At 39.6% G+C, this 20673-nt stretch overlaps 1 protein-coding gene across 8 annotated transcripts; it reads right to left on the reverse strand.

Moving 5' to 3' along the window:
- Positions 1-770: 770 nt before the first annotated feature.
- Positions 771-19879, reverse strand: LOC103971466 (paired amphipathic helix protein Sin3-like 4). Of its 8 annotated transcripts, none has more exons than XM_009385495.3 (23): positions 19471-19879; positions 18861-19025; positions 18564-18732; positions 18376-18474; positions 18126-18296; positions 17294-17612; positions 16684-16817; positions 12529-12604; positions 12388-12417; positions 11949-12220; positions 11701-11855; positions 11349-11473; positions 10957-11211; positions 10151-10789; positions 9970-10061; positions 7786-8427; positions 7617-7708; positions 7379-7517; positions 7137-7286; positions 1840-2012; positions 1660-1771; positions 1387-1574; positions 771-1111 (listed from the first exon to the last, which is right to left on the reverse strand). In XM_009385495.3, the coding sequence occupies exons 1-22, from the start codon at positions 19512-19514 to the stop codon at positions 1410-1412; spliced, it is 4218 nt and encodes a 1405-aa protein (XP_009383770.2). In that variant the 5' UTR covers positions 19515-19879; the 3' UTR covers positions 771-1111; positions 1387-1409. The 8 variants fall into 8 exon arrangements, 6 of the variants coding, with proteins under 6 accessions (XP_009383770.2, XP_009383768.2, XP_065030109.1 ...); XM_009385493.3 differs by having other exon boundaries at positions 7608-7708; XM_009385494.3 differs by lacking the exon at positions 771-1111 and adding an exon at positions 1118-1255 and having other exon boundaries at positions 7608-7708.
- Between the last annotated feature and the right edge of the window lie 794 nt (positions 19880-20673).

Raw genomic sequence — 20673 nt, forward strand, 5'->3', positions numbered from 1 at the left:
TTATGGGAAACGACAAATAAATAAATAAATATGATTTATTTGCCGTCTATTTGATATGATTTATTTGATATAATTCTTTATCTCATAATTTCTAAAAAAAAATTCATAAACGATTTATTTGTTATAATAAAGATAAGAGGCATAAAGGATGAGATTGATATATTAAGACAGATAATTATCACATAAGAGGAGCCGAACCTCTTGCCAAAGGCATTATTGACGACAAAAGAAAGATGTTAGGTGCAACGATCATGTCTAATGCTCGTTTTGAACCATTGGGCTATTGCTCCTTCGTCTTCACCCATGATAATTCAAATGGCAGAAATCAGTTCTATATCTATTGTCAACCGACACACCAAAAGCTCTCCCCCTTCTTCTTCTGTCTTTCGTACTTTCATTAGTAAAACCGAGAACGTTAAAATAAATAAAAATAAATATTTTATTTTTATAACTATAAAAATTTTAATATAATTTTTTAAAAATTGAAATATTAAAAAAATAATATAAATATATAATTAAATCATATGCCCTTAAAAATTATTGTTTTTAGCTTATTCTAAGGCCATATTACTGGGAGGTAAGCACACCGTCAAGCGACCTGAGCTTGCTGCTCATTCCAACAATTCTTCACCTTAATTTCCCTTTGTTCGGCCAAATAGCAATTAACAACACGATGTTTGCATGTAGAAGATGATTTATCTCTGAATGTTCCTCTTCCCGACACCCAACATGATGCAAACACCAGAAATTCTCAATGATGACACAGGATAGGCTGCAGATACCTGCACTTTATTGCAGGAGTAAGCAGTTTACATCAGCATGTTACGTGAGCATTGTGTTTTAATGGACTAACAATACGTGAGCAAAAAGGCCGGAACTCTTGTGGAGTGGTATCCATGAAAGAGGAGCAAAGTTGGTGGCATACATATATATACAGATTTTTGACGCAAAAAGCCACCAGAATTAAGTGACAATATTTGACATATTTACCAGAAATCCACCTAGCTGTTGTTTTGAGACTGTTGTTTTGAGAAGAGCAAGCGGCGCCATCAGATAGTGAAATCTAGCAAGCCCCAACAGGAGTTCAAGGTGACTTTGTGATGAATAGCCACTGCAAGAGAAAGGAGACGCCGAATCAGAAGCAGCGAACACTTGCTGATACCGAAACAACTAAGTCAACTGCTCGATATTTGCTCAAACTCATAATTCCTCCAAGTTTCAAATTGATATAACCAGTGGCATTGTCTGCTAAAGCCTTGCAAATTCAAAATTTTTGATAATGGGTGATCTTCGTTGAAACTAGAAATGATGTGAATTACTGCAACTGAATAAACATGAAAAGGAACATTAAAAAAATTTTGTTCTTTTCTCCAAGAAAGAACTTACCAATTTCCTTGGGGCGTGATGCATTAGGTTCTGGACAGGAAAGTGGACAGCAAGTTATTGAATCGCTGTACTTTTGCATCATGTACTTGTGAAGGTTGTGAATGGTCATGACATACGGTTCCTCCAGAACATCTCCTTTTATTTCTAGCTCGGAATAAAATATCTTCTGTGTCTAACACATAAGACACCTGGGAAACAAAGCAAGAAAAATTACCTAATATATTCACACAACTAACAAGTTTGGAGATTAAGGCAGGGCTTCCAATCAAGTACCTTAGAAGAACAAGAAGAAATCTTGCATTCCAAACCATTGATAACTTGGATTCCATCCATGGCCTTGCCAACCACAGAATGCTCATTATCATCCCCATATTTTCGTTTATTCCTGCAGAAATTTAACCAGTCAAGCATGGGATTCCATAAGAACACGTGACGAGCCCCAATCACCCTTACCTTCCCAGGAAGACACCCTGTGCTCCTTTCCTAACCAAAACACTCGACAGAAAATCACTGTACAGATAAGATGAAAAGTTGGGATCTACTGAGACAGCAGCAGCTTCAGGATTTACATGTCCATGTTCCAAGAGCTGAATAGATAGTTGGGTCACATCTGAAGTCTGCGAAAACTGAAAAGAGAAAAAGAAGTGACTATTTCAAATAATTAGATACTGTAATTGTTTAACTCTCCATAATCAAATATTTGAAACAGTCCACATTTATAGTCACATCTTCTTCCTTATAGCCCACTAAAGCAAGAACAAAATGTTGAATACTACAAACTGTCACGGACAAATCTATAAACAGTGTATTTGATGCAATACTCATATATGTCCGTATTTTTCGGTTTTATTCATGCTTTGCACAGCATGTAAAGGGTTGATAGTAGGCTTAGCAGCCCCATTTTCTTTGGTTTTGGTGGCTGTCTTAGAATTGTAAACAAAGATTGTGTCATATGGGCACTTGTGGGGATTTCGGTCTGTAGTGGACCATTTTGGATTCTTTGTTGTGCGACCGTTCAAAGTTTGTGAAGTCTGTTTGTAATTTGCATTGGCTATGAAGTGTTTACCGAAATGATTGCTTGTGGATACCGAGTGAAACACTTTCTCTATCCGTTTTCTTTTTTGTAGGTCCTAAGAGATCATAGGAGGTTTCGGGGAGACTGACCTTTGCGGACGAACACGTAATGGTGCTGCACGACTTAGACAAAACTAGCTAAGTGCGTGATATATGGTATCAGAGCGGGACAAGCACACATAGAAATACTTGGCATGCAAATGTGGGGGACCTAGCGAGACTATGTTGAGGGCAACCAATATGTGCGATCGTTTAGGGGAAACGAACATGGAGATGTAGGGAAAAGAAGTCGCTCAGAGGAGCAGGCATCTGAGATTGACATTCAAAGGAATAGCCAACTCTTCGCACAAGAGGCACCATAAGGACAAGCAAGCTGGGAAGAATGCGTAGTGCACAAAAGTTAGGATGGCTGAGTTCGAGCTACGGCTCGACGTTGGCAACCATACTTGATGGTGCTCAAGGCAAGCGAGGTGCTTGGTAAAGGATAAGACCATGCAAAGTGGAATGGGTTGCTCAACGACCGAAAGAGTTGTGCAAAGATCACGAAGGTGAGGGGAATTGCTAATTCGAAGACTTCGATACCCATGCAAGGGCTTGTATACAGACGATGGAATGTTCGTGGCCATCCCAAGGCGACCGAAACTCGGCGCCATGAAGCATTAAAACTTTCTCTTCGGCATGAAAAGGATACGTATGTAGGAGGCTGAAGTATGCAACGAGTTCAGCATGTTGCTAAGCCTCGAGGGTTGCAGCAGGGGCTGTATTGGCGAGGAGTCTCAATCTAGTAAGTGCATTTGTGGGGGTAGAACAATGCATAGTTTATTCAACAAGGTAGAGTTGTCCAAGGAGATGGTGGTCTCTGAAACTTCTAGAGGGAAGGATGCGAAAAGAGAAATTGCTCCAACGAGACAAATACCTTAGAGGGGATAAGTCCCGATTCTCTATAGGAAGAATCATGTGCAACGGACCGAGCGAGTGACGAGGAGTCATCGCATGATCTCGCATAAGGTAATGCATTGGAGGATGCATTGTGAGATTAAGTCGGGGAGTGACCCAAGGCAACACAAAATGAAGGCACACTTGGAGCTGATATGGAGATCGAACTCAATGGAGGGTCGACCCATGGAATGGTGGGCGCGAGGGCCACCATCAACTCAATGCAAATCGAGGAGTGGAGTAACTTGGGTGTAACTTAGTGAAACACCCAAACCGCATGAAGAGAGTCGACATAGAAGATGGAACATGGAGCGGAGGCACGAAACTTTCCTTGGACAGAGGTCAAGGACATGAACTCTTGCAGAGGCAAGAGCGGGATTATGTCGTTCCATGGGTCCTTCATTCTGATGGAGCAGACTCTTCTTGCATGGTGTCAAAGACGAAGGGAGCTTCGAGGCACATACACCCTATCTCGAAGAAGCATTTACCGGAGGAACCAAGGCGACTCAACTTGCGGAGGCAAAGTTAGGTTCAGAAGGCCTTGGAACGGGACAAGAGGATACAGAGGAGGGTACTCTTAAAGAATACACCACAGTGCTGCCATTCAAGTTGCCATGAAGGAAGTAGAGCGCAGCGGAGATTGTGCTAATAGGGGCAGAGGCCTAGGATCCAGACAATGGTGCACCAATTTCAGCGAAGTCAGTGAACTTCGAGAGCTACTAGGCGACGGACTGTTCTAAAGCTGTGATTTATCTGGGTATGACCCAAGAGCGGGGTGAACGAAAGTCGATTGTCAAATGAGCGAACACAATCGAAGGTAGAAGAGGCCTTGCGATGTGTTGGCAAAGGCCACATATGGAGGGATCACAATCCAAGTTCATCCTATAATGATCAGAATGCAATGGAGATGTTATCAGAGGCGATATGGTGCAGTGGATCGTGGTGGAACAGTTCGTGGCAATGCGATACACACACGATCTAATCCAACGAGGGACTAGATCATACGGAGGTATGATCGGGAGCTACTAGGAGCTCCACTTCGGTGAACAACACGATAGCAAGAAAAGCTATAGATTCAAGGAGTGAATGTCATGGTATCACAGAGGCGAATCTTCTGTGCATGCATCGAATTTTGCATTGGATAAAAACCTTGGTCATCAACATAGGGGGTTGTGTACCAACAAGGGAGAATATCGAATGCAAAGTACCAGTGAGTCCCATGGGGGGGACTTGATCATGCAGAGGTATGATCGAAGCGACTGGCGAGTTAGACTGCTCCAGAGCACATATTCGCTTAAGGTAGCCCGATAAGTCAGAGGGCAAGACCGAGTAAACGAATGTTGCTACCAAGGAAGCTAAGGAGAACAAAATCGATGCAACCCTGCGACATGATGGCGGAGGTCATGCATGGGAGTTATAGTCTGTCTTTCCATCGACAAAGGGAAACTGCTCGGAAAACATAGATGTGTTGAAATAGGAGGTCGAAAGGGGTGAGGAAGCGACAATGAGTCTAGAGGGACTTAGCTACCCAAAAACCAGTGAGTCCCATAGGGGGGACTTGATCATGCAGAGGTATGATCGAAGCGGCTAAAGAGTTGGATTGCTTCAGAGCTCATATTCGCTTAAGAGAGAGCCCGACAAGTCAGAGGACAAGACCGAGTAAGCAAACGTTGCTACCAAGGAAGCTAAAGAGAACATAATCGGTGCAAACCCAATAACATGATGGCGGAGGCCATGCATGGGAGTTGTAATCTGTCTTTCCACCAACCAAGGGGAATTGCTCGGAGAACACAAAGGTGTTGAAGCAGAGGGTCGAAAGGGGCGAGGAAGCGACGAGTCCAAAGGGACATAGCTACCCAAAAACCAAGTATCGGTTAGAATGACGGTGGACTCATAGGAGTGCCACAGAGGCAAATCCACCGATTGCAAAGAAAGGGACGCAGATGCGAGGCGACGAATAGTAGGGCCATGGGCATGGCAGCACCATGGTCCCACAAAGGCGAGACTTTCGTGAAGTCATCGATCCCTTGTTCTCATGGAGGGAAAGCGCTTAGTCGTGAAAGGGGCCGAGGAGGTGGAGCATGTAGAGGCAAACTCCAAGTACCGAGACAAGACTGAAGGGCAGAGGCTAGGGAACTTCGTAAGATCGGTGTCAACGAGCTTCTCATCAAGATAGCCGAAAGTAGAGGACTTCAGGTCGATGCAAAAGTGCTCGACTAAAAAACAAAGTAGGCAGTATGCGGTGCTGTACCTTTGGACTCAGAGAAGTAGATGGCAAAGATGATGGAGAATACGGTACAATCCTAGAGGCGACCAAAACTATTAAAGACTTGCTCCAAGTTAGGGTGAAAACTTCTTGCATTCCAAAAGTTCGATGGCATTGAGAAGGTGAATCGCAGTAGCTAACTCAACGTAAGGAGTGCAAACACTTCGAGTGCTTCAGAAGTGTGAGTAAAGAGCAGGCGAAGGCTAGTAACCAGCTCGATGCATGGAGTACAAACCTCGAGGAGACGAAGCGAAGTCAAGTAACCTTTGCCTTCTAAACTCTTAAGAGAATTGGCGAAATCGAGTACCCCAATTCTCTTATCTATCTAGCAGAGGAGCTCTAACAGGTTCAAAGACCCTTCGAAGAAACTTAGTGAAAGAAAATAGTTGTCAAATCCTCACCAAAAGTGATCAGTGCCACTGAAAGTAGATTATCCGCTTCATTTCCCAATAGAATACCAATCGAAAGTGGAAGTAATACGAACCTACTTAGAAGTGACGATTAAGTGGAAGAAGAATCGATGAGCAAATTCTACGGAGGAATAACCCAAAAACTTTAAAGTCTACAAGACAATGCTCGTTAAAGATCCAACAAGCATCAACCTAGTTCAAGCGACATGAGACATTTGAGAGACTGGCGCATACTAAGAATGATCTTTTCTTTCATCTGAGGGATCTGCAAGAAACAAGAAGGATCAACCTAGCTCAACCGACCCCACACCTGAGTCAAAGTCATTGGCGAGTTGAACCAGCATGACGGATCAAAGTTCGACTACTCAACAGTGGCAGAGTGCAGCCGAGAGCCAAGAGGTGCATTGCAACTGGAGCAAAAGATTGAAGACTCAACAAAGATGAGGAGATACAGCGTCAGCAAAGGCTTCGACGAGGACGTCGAAGGAATTAGTGAGGGAGAATGTCACGGACAAATCTATAAACGGTGTGTTTGATGTAATGCTCATGTATGTCCATATCTTTCGGTTTTGTTCATGTTTTGCATAGCATGTAAAGGGCTGATAGTAGACTTAGCAATCCCATTTTCTTTGGTTTTGGTGGTTGTCTTAGGCTTGTAAACAAAGGTTATGTTATGTGAGAATTTCAGTCCGTAGTGGACCATTTTGGACCCTTTATTGTGCGACCGTTCAGAGCTTATGAAGTATGTTTATAATTTGCATTAGCTATGAAGTATTTACTGAAATGATTGCTTGTGGATCCCGAGTGAGACGCTTTCTCTAATCTGTTTTCTCTTTTGTAGGTCATAAGGGACCATAGGAGGTTTCGAGGAAGCTGACCTTTGCGGACGAACATGCAAGGGTGTTGCACGACTTAGGCAAAACTAGTTAAGTGACATACTACATGCAACAATTCTTTAACAACAAATCACTACAACAAGTACGCATAAAAGGACATGAATGAAAAACAAAATGGATATTCATCACCCTAAACATGCAGGGACAAAGGAGATAAAAGAAGCTTACAAATTCAAATCTGTATATGCTCTCATCATGAAGGACACAAGCATTCTCATGATAGACGAGATCAAAAGATCTTCCTGTTTGCCTTGATTTTTCATACAAGTATAGTTGAAGAAGCTTATTATCTGTCTCATCTGAAGCTATTGCTTGAAGCTGAAAACAAAAAAAAAACATAAGTGCACCCTTAGAAAAAAGGATACAGTTATTCAAGAACCATATAATATGTTATATATGTACATCAGTACCTGTTTAACTATTTTATATATTAGCTTGTCCATTGTAAAAAGCACATATGACTGAGTTCCAATGATACCACGGCAATCATCTTCAAACTTGGTATTGTCAGCAGAACCATCAAGAAGGTTGAATAGAGCACTCATAAATCTGCAAAGCCATATAAGAGACTTTTATGCATGATAATCCACGCCCAAGCACAAATAAAAGGTGAAAGACGTGGTTATTGATGTATAGTACTTGGCATACAAATCAGGAGGGCTTGTATCTTTAGAACTTTTCCATTTTTTTTCAGAAGCTGATGAGTTTGTCTTGGCTGAAAGTATCCTTTCATACAAAGTCTGCTATGAAATAATATAAATATAAATTATGACTAGAAATATATGCTATAAGCTAAGTAAATGCAAAAAAGTCTGACCTGATGAAGCCGAAACAGCACATAATATGAATCATTTCCATAAAAGATCCGTGATGATTTATCTTGCTCATCATGCAGTGCTGCAGGCACATGCCTGGCAAGAGGTTTAACTGTATGCAGAAATAGTTCTCCTTCAGCATCATGTGCATCAGCCTTACCTTCGCTTATAGCTTTTGCATCCTGATCATCATGCTCAGCATCATCCTCTTCCTCTTGATCTTCATGGGAACATTCCTCACCATCACCAGATTCACTGCTTGAGACATCCTCACCAGCCTCAGATGCATTTCCACTGACCTCCGTAGAGCGTTGAGCACTTTCCTCACATTCATCATCAGCAGCAGCACCAGAACCATTATCCCCAGCATCCTCTCCACAAGAAGCCTCTACATCTCCAGGCCTGACTTGGTACTGTCCGCTAGCAGAAGTATCTTTCCCTGTATGAGCTACATTTGTAGCAGCATCCTCAAGAGCCACACAATTATCCTCATCAAGATCTCCATTAGGTGATAATTCTCCTTCTTCTCTTTCAACTTTGAGATTATTAAGGGATACAAAAACATCATTAGGTCTGTAGTATTTGTTGCTTTCAGTGATGCTACCACCATTAATTGATATGATTTGCAATCCAGTTTGCCCACCCTAGCAGATTTTTTATAGTCATATCAAGTATTAGATGAAATCATCAATTCTAAGACAGACCAAGAAATACTGTTATTATGCAAACAGCACTTGGGTTCATAACTTCATATACACATGGAAGGCCAAAGATATGACCATTTATTTGCTGTTTTTTTAATGTTGCCATAAGGAATTTATAGACAGTGCATCCCTCATATTAGTACTAGTCAGACATAACAAGCTTCTATAGACTTTTTATGTAAACCAAAACTAATCATAACTGCTGCAAGAATTTCATGTGAGCAGACAACTCAAAATTAAAATAAAAAGTTTTCCGAAGGTGGTGCAAATTGAGGCATTACACCAAGCGTGGAGAGAAGAAAGATCAACCCAAATCTCTTTGGATTGGTCATTACCTAACATATTTTCAGTTTTGCCTAGTTGTTTTCCTATTATGGGAATAATTCTAATACTTTAGAGGGGATTTTTGTATAACACAACATCTCCCAAGTTTCTATTTTTATTTCCTAGACTACCCAAATTGAAGAAAAAATAAGAATCTTGATTAAAGATTATACTTCTATAAGTTTCATTACGATACAAAGATGGAAGCCTTCATATCAGATGTATAATAAAAATGAAAGAATATTCGCCAAGGCCAATATGAAAATTCATCTTCCTCAAAAAATGGAAAGACTAAATGATTGATTTGACTTGATTATTTTTATTTTTATTAATTTTATAATTTTTTTATTTCTTGTACTTGAGGGCCTATAAGAAGGTGAAAGGTACTACAATCGGAACATCACTTAATGTTTGGATGAATGAGTTTCTTCCTCACAATATATATTGCCAGTGTAAGGCCACAACCTTCCCTCAAAGTGGAGTTCAAAAGAGCTGGAGCGCGCTTAAGAAGTTAGCAATTTATTATCTTCCGCTCCTTTCTTCCCCAAATATCATACCGCCTGAATTTTACCATTGCAAAATCTCTATTATCCCGTATTCTCTACTATCCTAGACTTTTCTTTGACAATACATGATCCATCAAACCCCAAATTGCTAAAAACCTAACATTGTTGAAGGTACTTAGAACCTCACAACCAAGCCAAGCTACTCAAGAAGAGAGATTTTGTATTTTTCTCCCTCAAAAGTAGCGTGTCTGAATTTGCACTACTTACTCTTTTATTATTTGACTTGAGAATTTTGTGAACAGAGCTTGTTCTATCGAACCCTCTCCTCTTTCTTTTGTTCTTATTTCTATATTTCACCATTTCTGCTCCCAAACCACTAAGCTTATCACACTTTAGGTTATCCTATGTCAAAAGGAAACTAGTCAAATCATCACAATGACCATATGCCTTTGGTATGCCGTGGACCATGTGTCCCGACCCTGTTGGTATAATCCAATATAGCTGGAATTAACCAGCAGAAATCATAACTTAAATCCTTGAAAAAGATGACATCAAATAGCAACTATCCTAACAAAAAGTCCTCTAAGGGTTAATCACCAAAACATCAATCATAAGTCATGTACCTGAGTAAAAAATAAAAACAAAGTTATACCTCTGAATATGGCAAATTCTCATTAGTAGCCCGAGCTTCAACTAGTGTCTCTGTTCCACAATGGTCAGTTCCTATAGATCCACAGCTAACCCCTTGAAAAGAAAATCAGAGAAGGTAAGATAAAGTCACTTTGCAATAAAAAAATGAAATATCAAAAATGAAAAAGATGTAACTCTTGAACCTGATGCAATCTCCTGGCTTATTTTATTGTGACTTTGTTCAGCTCTACCAGCAACAGAATCTGGCACAGTTATCTCAGGCATTTCATCAGCCACAGAAGCACAACATTGCACTCTTCCTTGAAGTGGACTACTACAAATATTTTCACCACAGTTAGTGGCTTGAATTGTGTCATAAAATCCATTTTCAGTAACTGTTGTGTCCCCATCAGCTGACTTAGTCGTGAATGAAGGTGCTTGTTCAGATGGAATGTTCTGATCACCATTACATTGTTTGGTATTATAAGCACCAGGATTCCCATTGCTTTCACCCAAACCTGGCATAATGGTTTTGACAGCATGACTCTTAGGCTTCACATCTTGCAAACTTTTTACTCCTTGGTTTCGAGGTTGAACACCAAATAGGGGCTCCAAAATGGTAGTCCATATCTTCATGACTTTGTCGAACTGATCAGAAAATGTGCAAACTTCGCCACATGAATATTTAATGATCCGATATAAATCCTCATGAATATCCATGTCTATATACTCAAATTCCATAGTGGGAACTATGGGACGCCTATTTCTACCAGCAATGGCAAGAAGAACGTCATCCTCCTTCTTCATCTTGTCATTTATATCTTTGATCTCAGCCAGCAAAGCTGTCAGAAAAAGTAAGCAACATATAAACATATTTACAGCAACATAAACGACAACATCTAAATTTGTAACTTAACACCGTCTACAAGAATCAAGAATCCCCATTTTAAATGCAAAAGACTTCCATTTAGTCATCATACTCAAAAAGTTGTAAATGACCAAGACATACCTTTTGTGCTCAAGCTCTTTGAATCCTGTTGCTTGAAATAGAAACTACGATGGTCCAGCGATTTATGATAGTTTTTAGCATATATTTCTGCCCAAACTTTATTAAAATCTGAACGGCACCTAAACCATTCCTCTTGCTTTTGCTTTAGGCGGGTTAATATGACTGGCAATGCAAGGCTAGCATTCTTCCGAAGCACATCCATGACATCAAGTCCATGATCTCCATATAATCGCTCAATGCATCTCAAATGCAAAGCTATTTGAGAAGAGAAAACAAACAAAAATAAGAAAATCAAAACAATGTAATAAGAAACAGAAAAAAAGACAATATAATGAAAAGCTGAAAAGGAGAAAATGCACTAAAAAAGATCCATTAATTTTATGCATACTAACAAGTAAGGTGATCTTCAACACGAAATGGATTCTCTGATTTGACAGGGTCTTGCATCATTTCTAGCAAGTCCTCCACTAGCTTAGTGGTCGCATTAACCGATTCCAATAACATATCCAGCTCAAATCTGGAAACATCTCATGGATAAAATGGAAGTCAATGATAGACCATATAGTCAAAGAAAGAATGATTGCCATAAAATACTGATATGGAGATTAAAAAAAGGACCTAAAAAACAAAATACAGAAAATAGTGAGTCAACACTTGGTAAGGGTTTATTTTCCTTTTTTTTGTCTTGTTTGGGGGGGTGGGGGCAATTGGGCAGATAAATTTGGAAAAAATCTGATTAAGTACCTATCGTCTTCGCATCTAAATAAGCTTTCTTCATATTGGTTTTTGCGCATGTGCTTGAAGGAATAATCCTCGCTTCCAGAAGTCACTGACACCCATACATCATTTAAGACTGATGCTCCAAGTTCAGTCCTGTGGCTAGCAGGAGGGATTGAATACTACAGAGTACAGGCAAAAGTGTGAATAAGAAACATGGAAAGTGAAAAGTGACAAGTTGCAAAAAGAAAATATTAAACTTGGATAATATTTACATTTTTTGGCAGAAGACGATAACTTGGGGTACAACGTTGACAATTTGAGAGGTCAAGCTCTGAAATTGGTTTACATATATTATATTTTTCTTTGCTCGATAGCAAAGAAGACTTGTGAGAGGTCCCATCCCTAGAATTGAAAAGAGCACCTTTATCAACCCTGTCTCCTTCCTTATTTCTCTCCCTCCTTTCATGAACTTTCTCCTGCTCATCCATTTCACACTCCCTTTCTCTGTCTCTATCCTCTATCTTAACTGGTCGAGCCATATGTCCTTCATTGCACAAGGATTTTGTTAGTCCAAGAAATAACAGCCTATTTTATGAACTAAACAGAAAACATATTCTGTTAGTACTGTCAGAAAAAGGTATTTTTCTTATCCAGAAAAAGAAACGAAATTCAACTGCAAACATTTGAAAGGAATAAGATCTGTGGACATACTTTTTCTGAATACGCCTTCAAGAAATCCATCTGCACAGAAGGTTTCAATTAGAAAACTATGAAAGTAATGTATATGATTGAAGCATCTTGATAAAACATGTAACACAGATGGAACCCTAGAAACCTGAAAAACATACCCACCTATATTCTCACAATGGGCCAAAAATTCATTGAAACCTTCCATGAGATCAGGAAACTTCCCCAGGATATCACTTACCTGTAACAAGAAGCATTAGCTTACAGAAGCAATCAAGAAATCTATATTTACCCAAGCACTACGGGTCTTTAAATGACAGAATAACTAACATAAACTTCTTTCACAAACTGAATAACCATGAGATTAATATTCAACAAATGATGACCCATTATGACATGACGTGACACAATGATCAAAATTTTTCATAAAGTACTCAATGAGCTTTAGATGCATACAAAACCACAATGCAGATATGCACAAGGCATTAATAGCTTAATGGACACAACTATTGAGCCAGAGACATGTACACTAAGGATAGGAACAAAAAACAAAAACACACAAAAAAAAACCCATATGACTCGATGATCTCTACAGAGGTGCCCAGCTTATTCTATGTACAAAAGTAGGTCAAAAGCATATCCTTCCATGAAAAACAGTGCCTAAATAAGATAAGGTAAATAAAATGTCACATATACTAACTCAATATTGCAAAAAATTTATGGACTGTTAAACAAACCATCTGCCATAGTAAAAGGGGCAGAGTAGAACACTCAATTTCCATCAATAAGAGATTTGGGGAAAGCCAATGTATACATCTGTCAACATAACTTTTGCCATTTGACCACATATGTATTGAATTTCACCTATAGATGATCTAAGTTCCTTACTCTGAACACTGCCATCATCTTTCTTTCACGTATCATCTTTAGAAGATGAATCTAAGTTTTCATTCAGCTCATGCACTAGATCATACCAGTGTTTTAAAAAACGCTAGATGCTCGCCTAGGCACCTGCCCGAGCGAAGCAAGATGCTTTAAAATATTAAAATATTAAAATATATAATACAATTAATAAACGTGATTATATAAATAGAATACAATATTAAATTAAATTTTTTTATGAATCTTCTTTGTTGCTATGTACACTTGCTATTAATCCTGAAACTCTAATAACATTTCTAAATAAATAGAGATGAACAATGCTAGATAGAGACTAATAACAATTCTAAATAGGGATTAGTTCTAAATAAGTCAACAGTTCTAAGGATTAATATCAATTTTAGTTTATTATATGATAGCAGCAGTTTTAATATCAAATAAGGATTAATATTCCACTGTTAATAGTATTTAATCCACTATTAACAATAATCATAACGGTAGAGGGGGAGAAAAGGAGTCACCGACGGTTGAACGTGGAAAAGAAGAGGGCGATGGTAATAGAGGAACCTTCAGACGACAACAGCAATAGTGGAGGAAGCTATGGATAGCGACAGCAACAACAAAGAAAGCTACAGACAATGGCAGTGACGGTAGAGGAAGCTACGGATGACCACGTCAGGGGGGGAGGAAGCTTCAGATGTGTCCATCGGTGGCAGAGAAAGTTGCGGCCCTATCCCTCGACGATGAAAGGAGCTGCACACAGAAGCAACTTCGGTGGAGGGAACTGCACACGAAAGCTACAGCAGCGGGAGCTTCGAACCCATCCGTTGATGGCAGAGGAAGAATCGGACCTGTAGGTCAACAACGGCTACGCACGAAGGCAGCGATGGGACCAGAGCGGTGAAGTACCTAGTGTTAATGGGTAGGAACTAGGAAGGGTTTACTGATACTATTTACTGTGCTAGGTTCGATTGAACCAATTAAGTTACTATTCAACCGAACCAGTGTTGGCCATCTAGTTCAATTGCTCGCCTTCAACCAGGCACTCGCCCGAGGCATCCAACGCATGGGCTCAAGTGAGCACCCAAGCAACGCTTCATTAAAGCACTTCACCCGACAACTGTGCGAGGCTCTCGGGCCTTGCCTCGCCTCGCCCAAGCGCCTTTTTAAAACACTGGATCATACTAGAACCGAATCATATTCAGTATCAACCTTTTTGACATAAGACAACTTTAGAGTGTCTTCTGCTTAATGAGCCAAGGATCCAGCATGCTAACAAATCATTAACTACTTCAAATTATGCTGCATCAATCATCAATGTATATTCCTGCTTGGCACACCAGCAGGATCAACATTGTCTCTCGACATTTTCATAGTTCAATAACACTCCACAGTCAGCCTCGAGTTTAAGGTGTTAAACGATAGTTCAGCAGCCTGCTCTACTCGATATATTTATATATGGACTACTATAGACCATTGGTACAGGAGTGTCTTCAATCTTTGTGTCAAAGGAAGTCAAGATAATTACACTAATTTCTTAGTTTTTCAATAATCAGGAATACTCATTTCACACCTTTTGAAGTCCTAAATGACTATTAGTTATTCAATGACTCTTTAATTAGTTTTCATTTACTTTAAATTATAAATATAGTAAAGAAATTAATCATCCATGCTTGGAGAGTTGTTCCAAGCTTGTTAGTATATACCTCATGCTTGAAAGATTTAGGGGCATAGAGTGTTTTGCATACAAGCCTTATTTCTTAAGTGATGTCCTGTGTCACGTCTTTTTGGTGGATTCCTTGTTCCTTAGATTGGTAAGTTCTTAAGTCTTATATCCCTAGTTAGACTCCTTGGGTAGTGATATTTTATCCCTTGAATGTTTTACTAGGGTGGTGAGCTTGTTTATCTACCCTTCAATCTATTCTACTTATTTTTCTCTCCATTCTGTCCATCCCGGTATCAATCATCGTTAGCTGATTTGCATATTTCTTATAATCATATACTCAATATGCAGTCTGTATCTGCACAAAATCCAAGAGTGGTCTCATCAATATTTGGTTATTGCACCTTGAAAATGCATAAACAGCACTAAGAAAGTGCAAACAGTTACCTTATCAGAAAAACATTAACTAGAATTGTTGCTTATAAGACTTCAATATTCTCTCCAGGTTTTGCACTTTTTCATCTTAATCATAATCACTATGTCAATTACGCATATTTCAAGTGTCTAAACAGCTACCATAAGTCACAAGAGTATACAAGGTAAACTTAGGAGGCTAGCAGTAGACAACCTAATCCTAATTTTTGTGGTTGTTAAGCATACTTCAAGCAGCTACCTGCTTTACTAGAGAACTAACACACGGCATAAGAGTATTGAAAGTGAAATTGGAAGGTTAGGGAGCAGGGGAACAAATGATGCACAGAAAGGCACTAACAATTATGAAGGTGCAACCAAATGGGATAATATGTACATCAACTAAGGCAATGTCTGCAGAGTGATACCAATGCTGCCACAAACAAGATGCAAACCTTATCGAGAACAAGATGAGATGGCAGAACATAATCATCGATGGTTACAACACCAGCCTGGATGACGGCAAAGGAAATATAGCAACAAAGATGATCACAAACATTTACTTAGGCAACTGTAATAAGCAGCTATGTGCCCCAAAAGAATAGGCTCCCTAAACAGTTAGAATGAAAAAATTATTTTTAGACGTGACGAGTACTGTATTAATTAAGCATTGGCAATACTAGGCCAATCAGGAAAGAAAAATGTCAAATTGATATATAACATGTGGATCATGTTTCATAAGATGGATAGTCTTCCCATTGACCTACATCTAGGTATCAATTAGTTGAAACACTTAGACAATTAATAATCTATGCAGGGTTTGAAATCCCGATCCAATATTGTATTCAACGCATTATCAGATTGATATAGTATTGATATTTGGGATAATATACCTACATCTTTTACCCAATATCACTGAAAAAAATCAAAAATTAATATCATGGTATTAGGTCATTACTGTGCATTGAACCTTGGTGGAAGTGAGAAATACCTATTAGTCTGTACTGGACCTGCCTGTATCTGAAACCTTGAATGTACATACTTCCTATTTTGTCCGATCAAATAAAAGTAAATTATCAACTTCATAAATATCTACAGTGTGGTCCTTTCGGCCATTAATTTTCTTTACTAGCTATGACATTGTCAAACTTATGTGGTAGATGTTATTTAAAAACTTATGCCCTTCTAAATTATTAGTTGGAGACAATTAGGCACCAAGTTATTTAAAAACTGAGGAAGTATGAAGTGCAAAGTAGAACAAAACAACAGGTCAACTATTGTGAATAACAATTGTTGGAATTCTAGTAAGTTGTAAAACTAGCACAGAAGCCTTCAATGTATTGATGCTTCAATATTCAAAAGCTTACCAGATTCTTTAATTCTGTTCTGTTTATTATTTCTTTGCTATATATGTGAAGGCATTTCAAAAATTCCTGGTATGTATCAGGAGACAACTTCTCCTTGACTTTCTCGCAAAAGTTAAATTCTCGGGTATATACACCTGCCACATTGAAATTGAACGAAGGATAAAACTTTAACAGATTATACATTTGCACTACAGAACCATTAATCACTAGTATAAACTTGTAACTAGACAAATGCACCATAGCCAGCAAATAGTCGATTTAACCAAGTTATTCTAACAAACAAAAGAAGTATCTCTACACATTCATCAAACCTAACTGCATAAATCAGTCTACAAATTCACTGGATGGACATAACTGAAGCACATCTCTCCAGATGTAAAAATCTATTACTCGAACCAGTTACACAGGAGTTCAGCACTTCACGCTCAAGCAAACCTAAAACTTCCAAGAAAATTAGACCTCTAATGGCAATTACCAATCAAGTGGATCTCCCTTTCTGTCTGTTTAAGGTGATCAAGCCAACTAGGAAGACAAAGCATGATAATGATGCCACATCCAGAGACAAATTCAGGTTGGACTTAAATCAAACAGCAAATTTTAGAAGACTTACTCTTCAAAGCATTCTTATCATCAAATGATGAAACTGAAAAACTATAGATGCCAATATTCTTGGCACGATCACCTCCTTGTTGCATCGGCTCATCAATAGAGTCATCCACCCTTCTAGATGAAATTTTATGCCTACACTCTGAATTTTCTAAATCTCCACAATCATGCTCTGAGTCCTCATCTCGTTCGTGGTCTCTCTTGTCCCTGTCTTCCTTCTTATCTGTTTCCTTCTCTGCACGTCTTCTCTGCCTACCATGCTCTGTATCAAGACAATCAACACTAGAGTCACGATCGGTACGTGACATATATGCTGTCTCCCTCTGTAAACTCAAGAAAAGGTTCATTTTAGTTCAAGAAATGAAGATATATTTAAAGTTGACTTGTCTCAGAAAAATGTGCACACAAAGATAGCAGCAAATTTATCCAAACTGAAACATGAGTCATGAAAGGTTATAGAAAAGCAGGATCTGACAACTTCTTTTACTAGACCAAAAGTGAATTCTTTTCTGTTACACTGAAAAATACATGGTCAACTCCATTTAGGTGAATCCTTAAATTGCAACTCTTCAATCGTGACAACAAGCAACACACCTTATCCCCATAAACATTCTTAAAGTTGACTTGTCTTAAAAACATATGCACACAAAGATAGCAGCAAATTTATCCAAACTGAAACATGAATCAAGAAAGGTTATAGAAAAGTATGACATGACAACTTCCTTTACTAGGTCAAAAGTGAATTCTTTTTTGCTACAATAAAAAAATACATAGTCAACTCCTTTTAGGTGAATCGTTAAATTGCAGCTTTTCAATCGTGACAACAAGCAACACACCTTATCCGCATAAACATTCCTTACTGCTGGCATCAGAAAGCTCCTGTCATCTCGGCGCACAAAGCCTCGACCAGAATATGCATGTTGTGGGGCAAATGTTGCCGAGGCATCAGGTAAAAAATGTATAAATTCTTCGAGCAAATCTTGATGATTCTGAAAGAGAGCTGCAACCTAGAAATATATAAGCACACACAATTGTTCAATCCAGACATGTTCGCATAAGCCACGGTTTTATCTAAAAGCAAAATACCTCTTGGTAGACCTCATGGATTGACTTATCCTCCCTTCGGTACATATTTAAAATATCCAAGAATGACTTGTAAACACGATCATCATTCTGGAAACGATTCTGCAGCAGAAGAAATGCATCAAATGAGTACGTATGAAGAAGTAGCAAAGAAGTTTTAGGATTAAAATAATTTTTGACCGCATATATACCTTAATTTTGTTAACAAAGGTGATTGCTTCCTCAAATTCAACTGGTTTCTTGTCTTCTGGTTGCTTAATCTCATATCCCTTGGGCAAGAAGGTATTAAAACCCAATATCAAATCCAGATGCCCCTTAAATAATTCCTTCACCCTCATAATAACCCCATTAGTGTCAATCCTGCAAGCTCACAAGAGGAAATACAGGTAATGAGTAAAGAAGCATTAAATACAACTCGACTGGAGATCAAGGGCAAAAAAAAGAACTTGAGAGCACTAGTGATAAATAGAGAAGAGATCAAACTGAACCTCTGGCTCTTGAAGTCTTTCATGACTTCAAGGAATTCATCATATTTTTCCCTTTTGTCTTGAAAGACATCCTTGACAGCCTTCAGGTAGGCTAGGGCATCGTTGGTGGTGAGCTTGGGAGTGGTACCAACTGCTGGAGCCGGCGGCATATGGGTTTGCCCGGACCTGGACCAAAACCCACTGAATTACAACAGATCCAAGACCACATATCATCTTCGACCAAAACGACCACAAAAAGGAAAGAAATAAAGGGAGATAATTCACTTTTCTCGTTGAGCGAGTTTTTCTTACAATAAATGATGATCCCAACAATTCTATATATCTGAATTGAAGAAGAAAAAAACATTAAATAGAATGATCGGGTAATGGTAGCTTCCCGAATTTGATTGAAATACAAGAGCAAGATGAAACCCGAAGCTTTCCAATATCCACTTCTCTCGCGGACAACAAGGGACGTAAAATTCCAAAACTCCCTAAAAACCGAAATAATCTGAGGAAAACATCGCATTTATCCGAAATATCAGCCCTAGAAGAATGATAACACGGCCCAAACAAACCGTGAGAAAAGTCGACTCCGTTAAGGAAAGAAATCGATACGCGAGCAACTCACAGATCGGCTCGGGGAACGTTGGGCCGCTTGAGCTGAGAACCCATCAATGCCTCCTCCCACTATCATAGAGTCATCTAACAACCAAGGAAGAAAAAACCCTGCAGAGACACCAAAATCGCCTCCTTTCCCCTATTTCCACCAATAATCCACGGATCAAACCCTGAATCCTCGATCTTTGTCCTCCGCGCGCCCCCTTCCTCGACTCGAATTCCGGTCGACCCGATATAAGAGCGTGAATTAGGGCGGATCGAAGTAAAACAAGCTCGAGGAAGAAGTCCAAGCGAAGGCTGCCGAAACGAGAGAGGAGAGAGAGGGGGCGATTAGCCGCTCTTTGCCTCTATCTATGGAGCGGAGGGAGCGCGAGCCAGGGGGAGAGAGAGAGAGAAAGAGGGGCAGATGAGTCTTGAAACCAAGGGACTGGAGGGGTGAAAGCTCGCTTATATATCCAGTGCCAGTTACTGAGACCATCTCTTCTCCGAACCCAACCCCTTCCAGCCGTCGGATCGGCAGGCGACGCCTCCTGATCAAGCGTCCTCTCTCCCGCCCATCCAACGGTAGCTGGTGAACACCGCCTCGTCCGTCCGATCGATGGGCTTAACTGCGGTGGCAGGGGTGGATGCGGAGTTACCGAAACTGGTTCCCGTAAGAGAAATCCTGGTGCGGTGAGGTCACCGGACGCCTCCGGTTTTTCGCTAGTGATCCGAGTCTAGACAGATCAACAGGCGAGCGAGCGAGCGAGCACGAATCGGATGGATTGGACTTCGTGATCGAGGTTGCGTGTTAGGTGTTATCATCGATCAATCGAGGAAGTGTGTATGAATACGTACGCAGGGTATTTTGTATGGCTTCTTTGTCCTCGAAAAGATGATTCCGAGGGTAAGGAACAAATTCCTCGTGTACCACGCAAGTCATGGTTCAAGTCCATCTAAGTTGACTACAGCAAGGAAGTGTTGATGTTGGATCTCAACTCAATACTAATTTCAATAATCAATTGAATTTTATTACGAATTAATGTATCAAAAATAATATGTTGAGTTATATCGTTCGATATCAGTAAATAATAATAATAATACGGCATTAACACCAAGTTCCAACGTACCAACGTAAAAGAACAGCTTGTGGGGTTGCACGCAAATGTCGATGTGTTTGGGTGCCAAAGCAAAAAACACGGCAATGATTCGAACAGAATTCTTCCCAGCAGAG

This window comes from Musa acuminata, chromosome BXJ3-11, assembly GCF_036884655.1.
Source record: "Musa acuminata AAA Group cultivar baxijiao chromosome BXJ3-11, Cavendish_Baxijiao_AAA, whole genome shotgun sequence".
Classification (NCBI taxonomy): domain Eukaryota; kingdom Viridiplantae; phylum Streptophyta; class Magnoliopsida; order Zingiberales; family Musaceae; genus Musa; species Musa acuminata.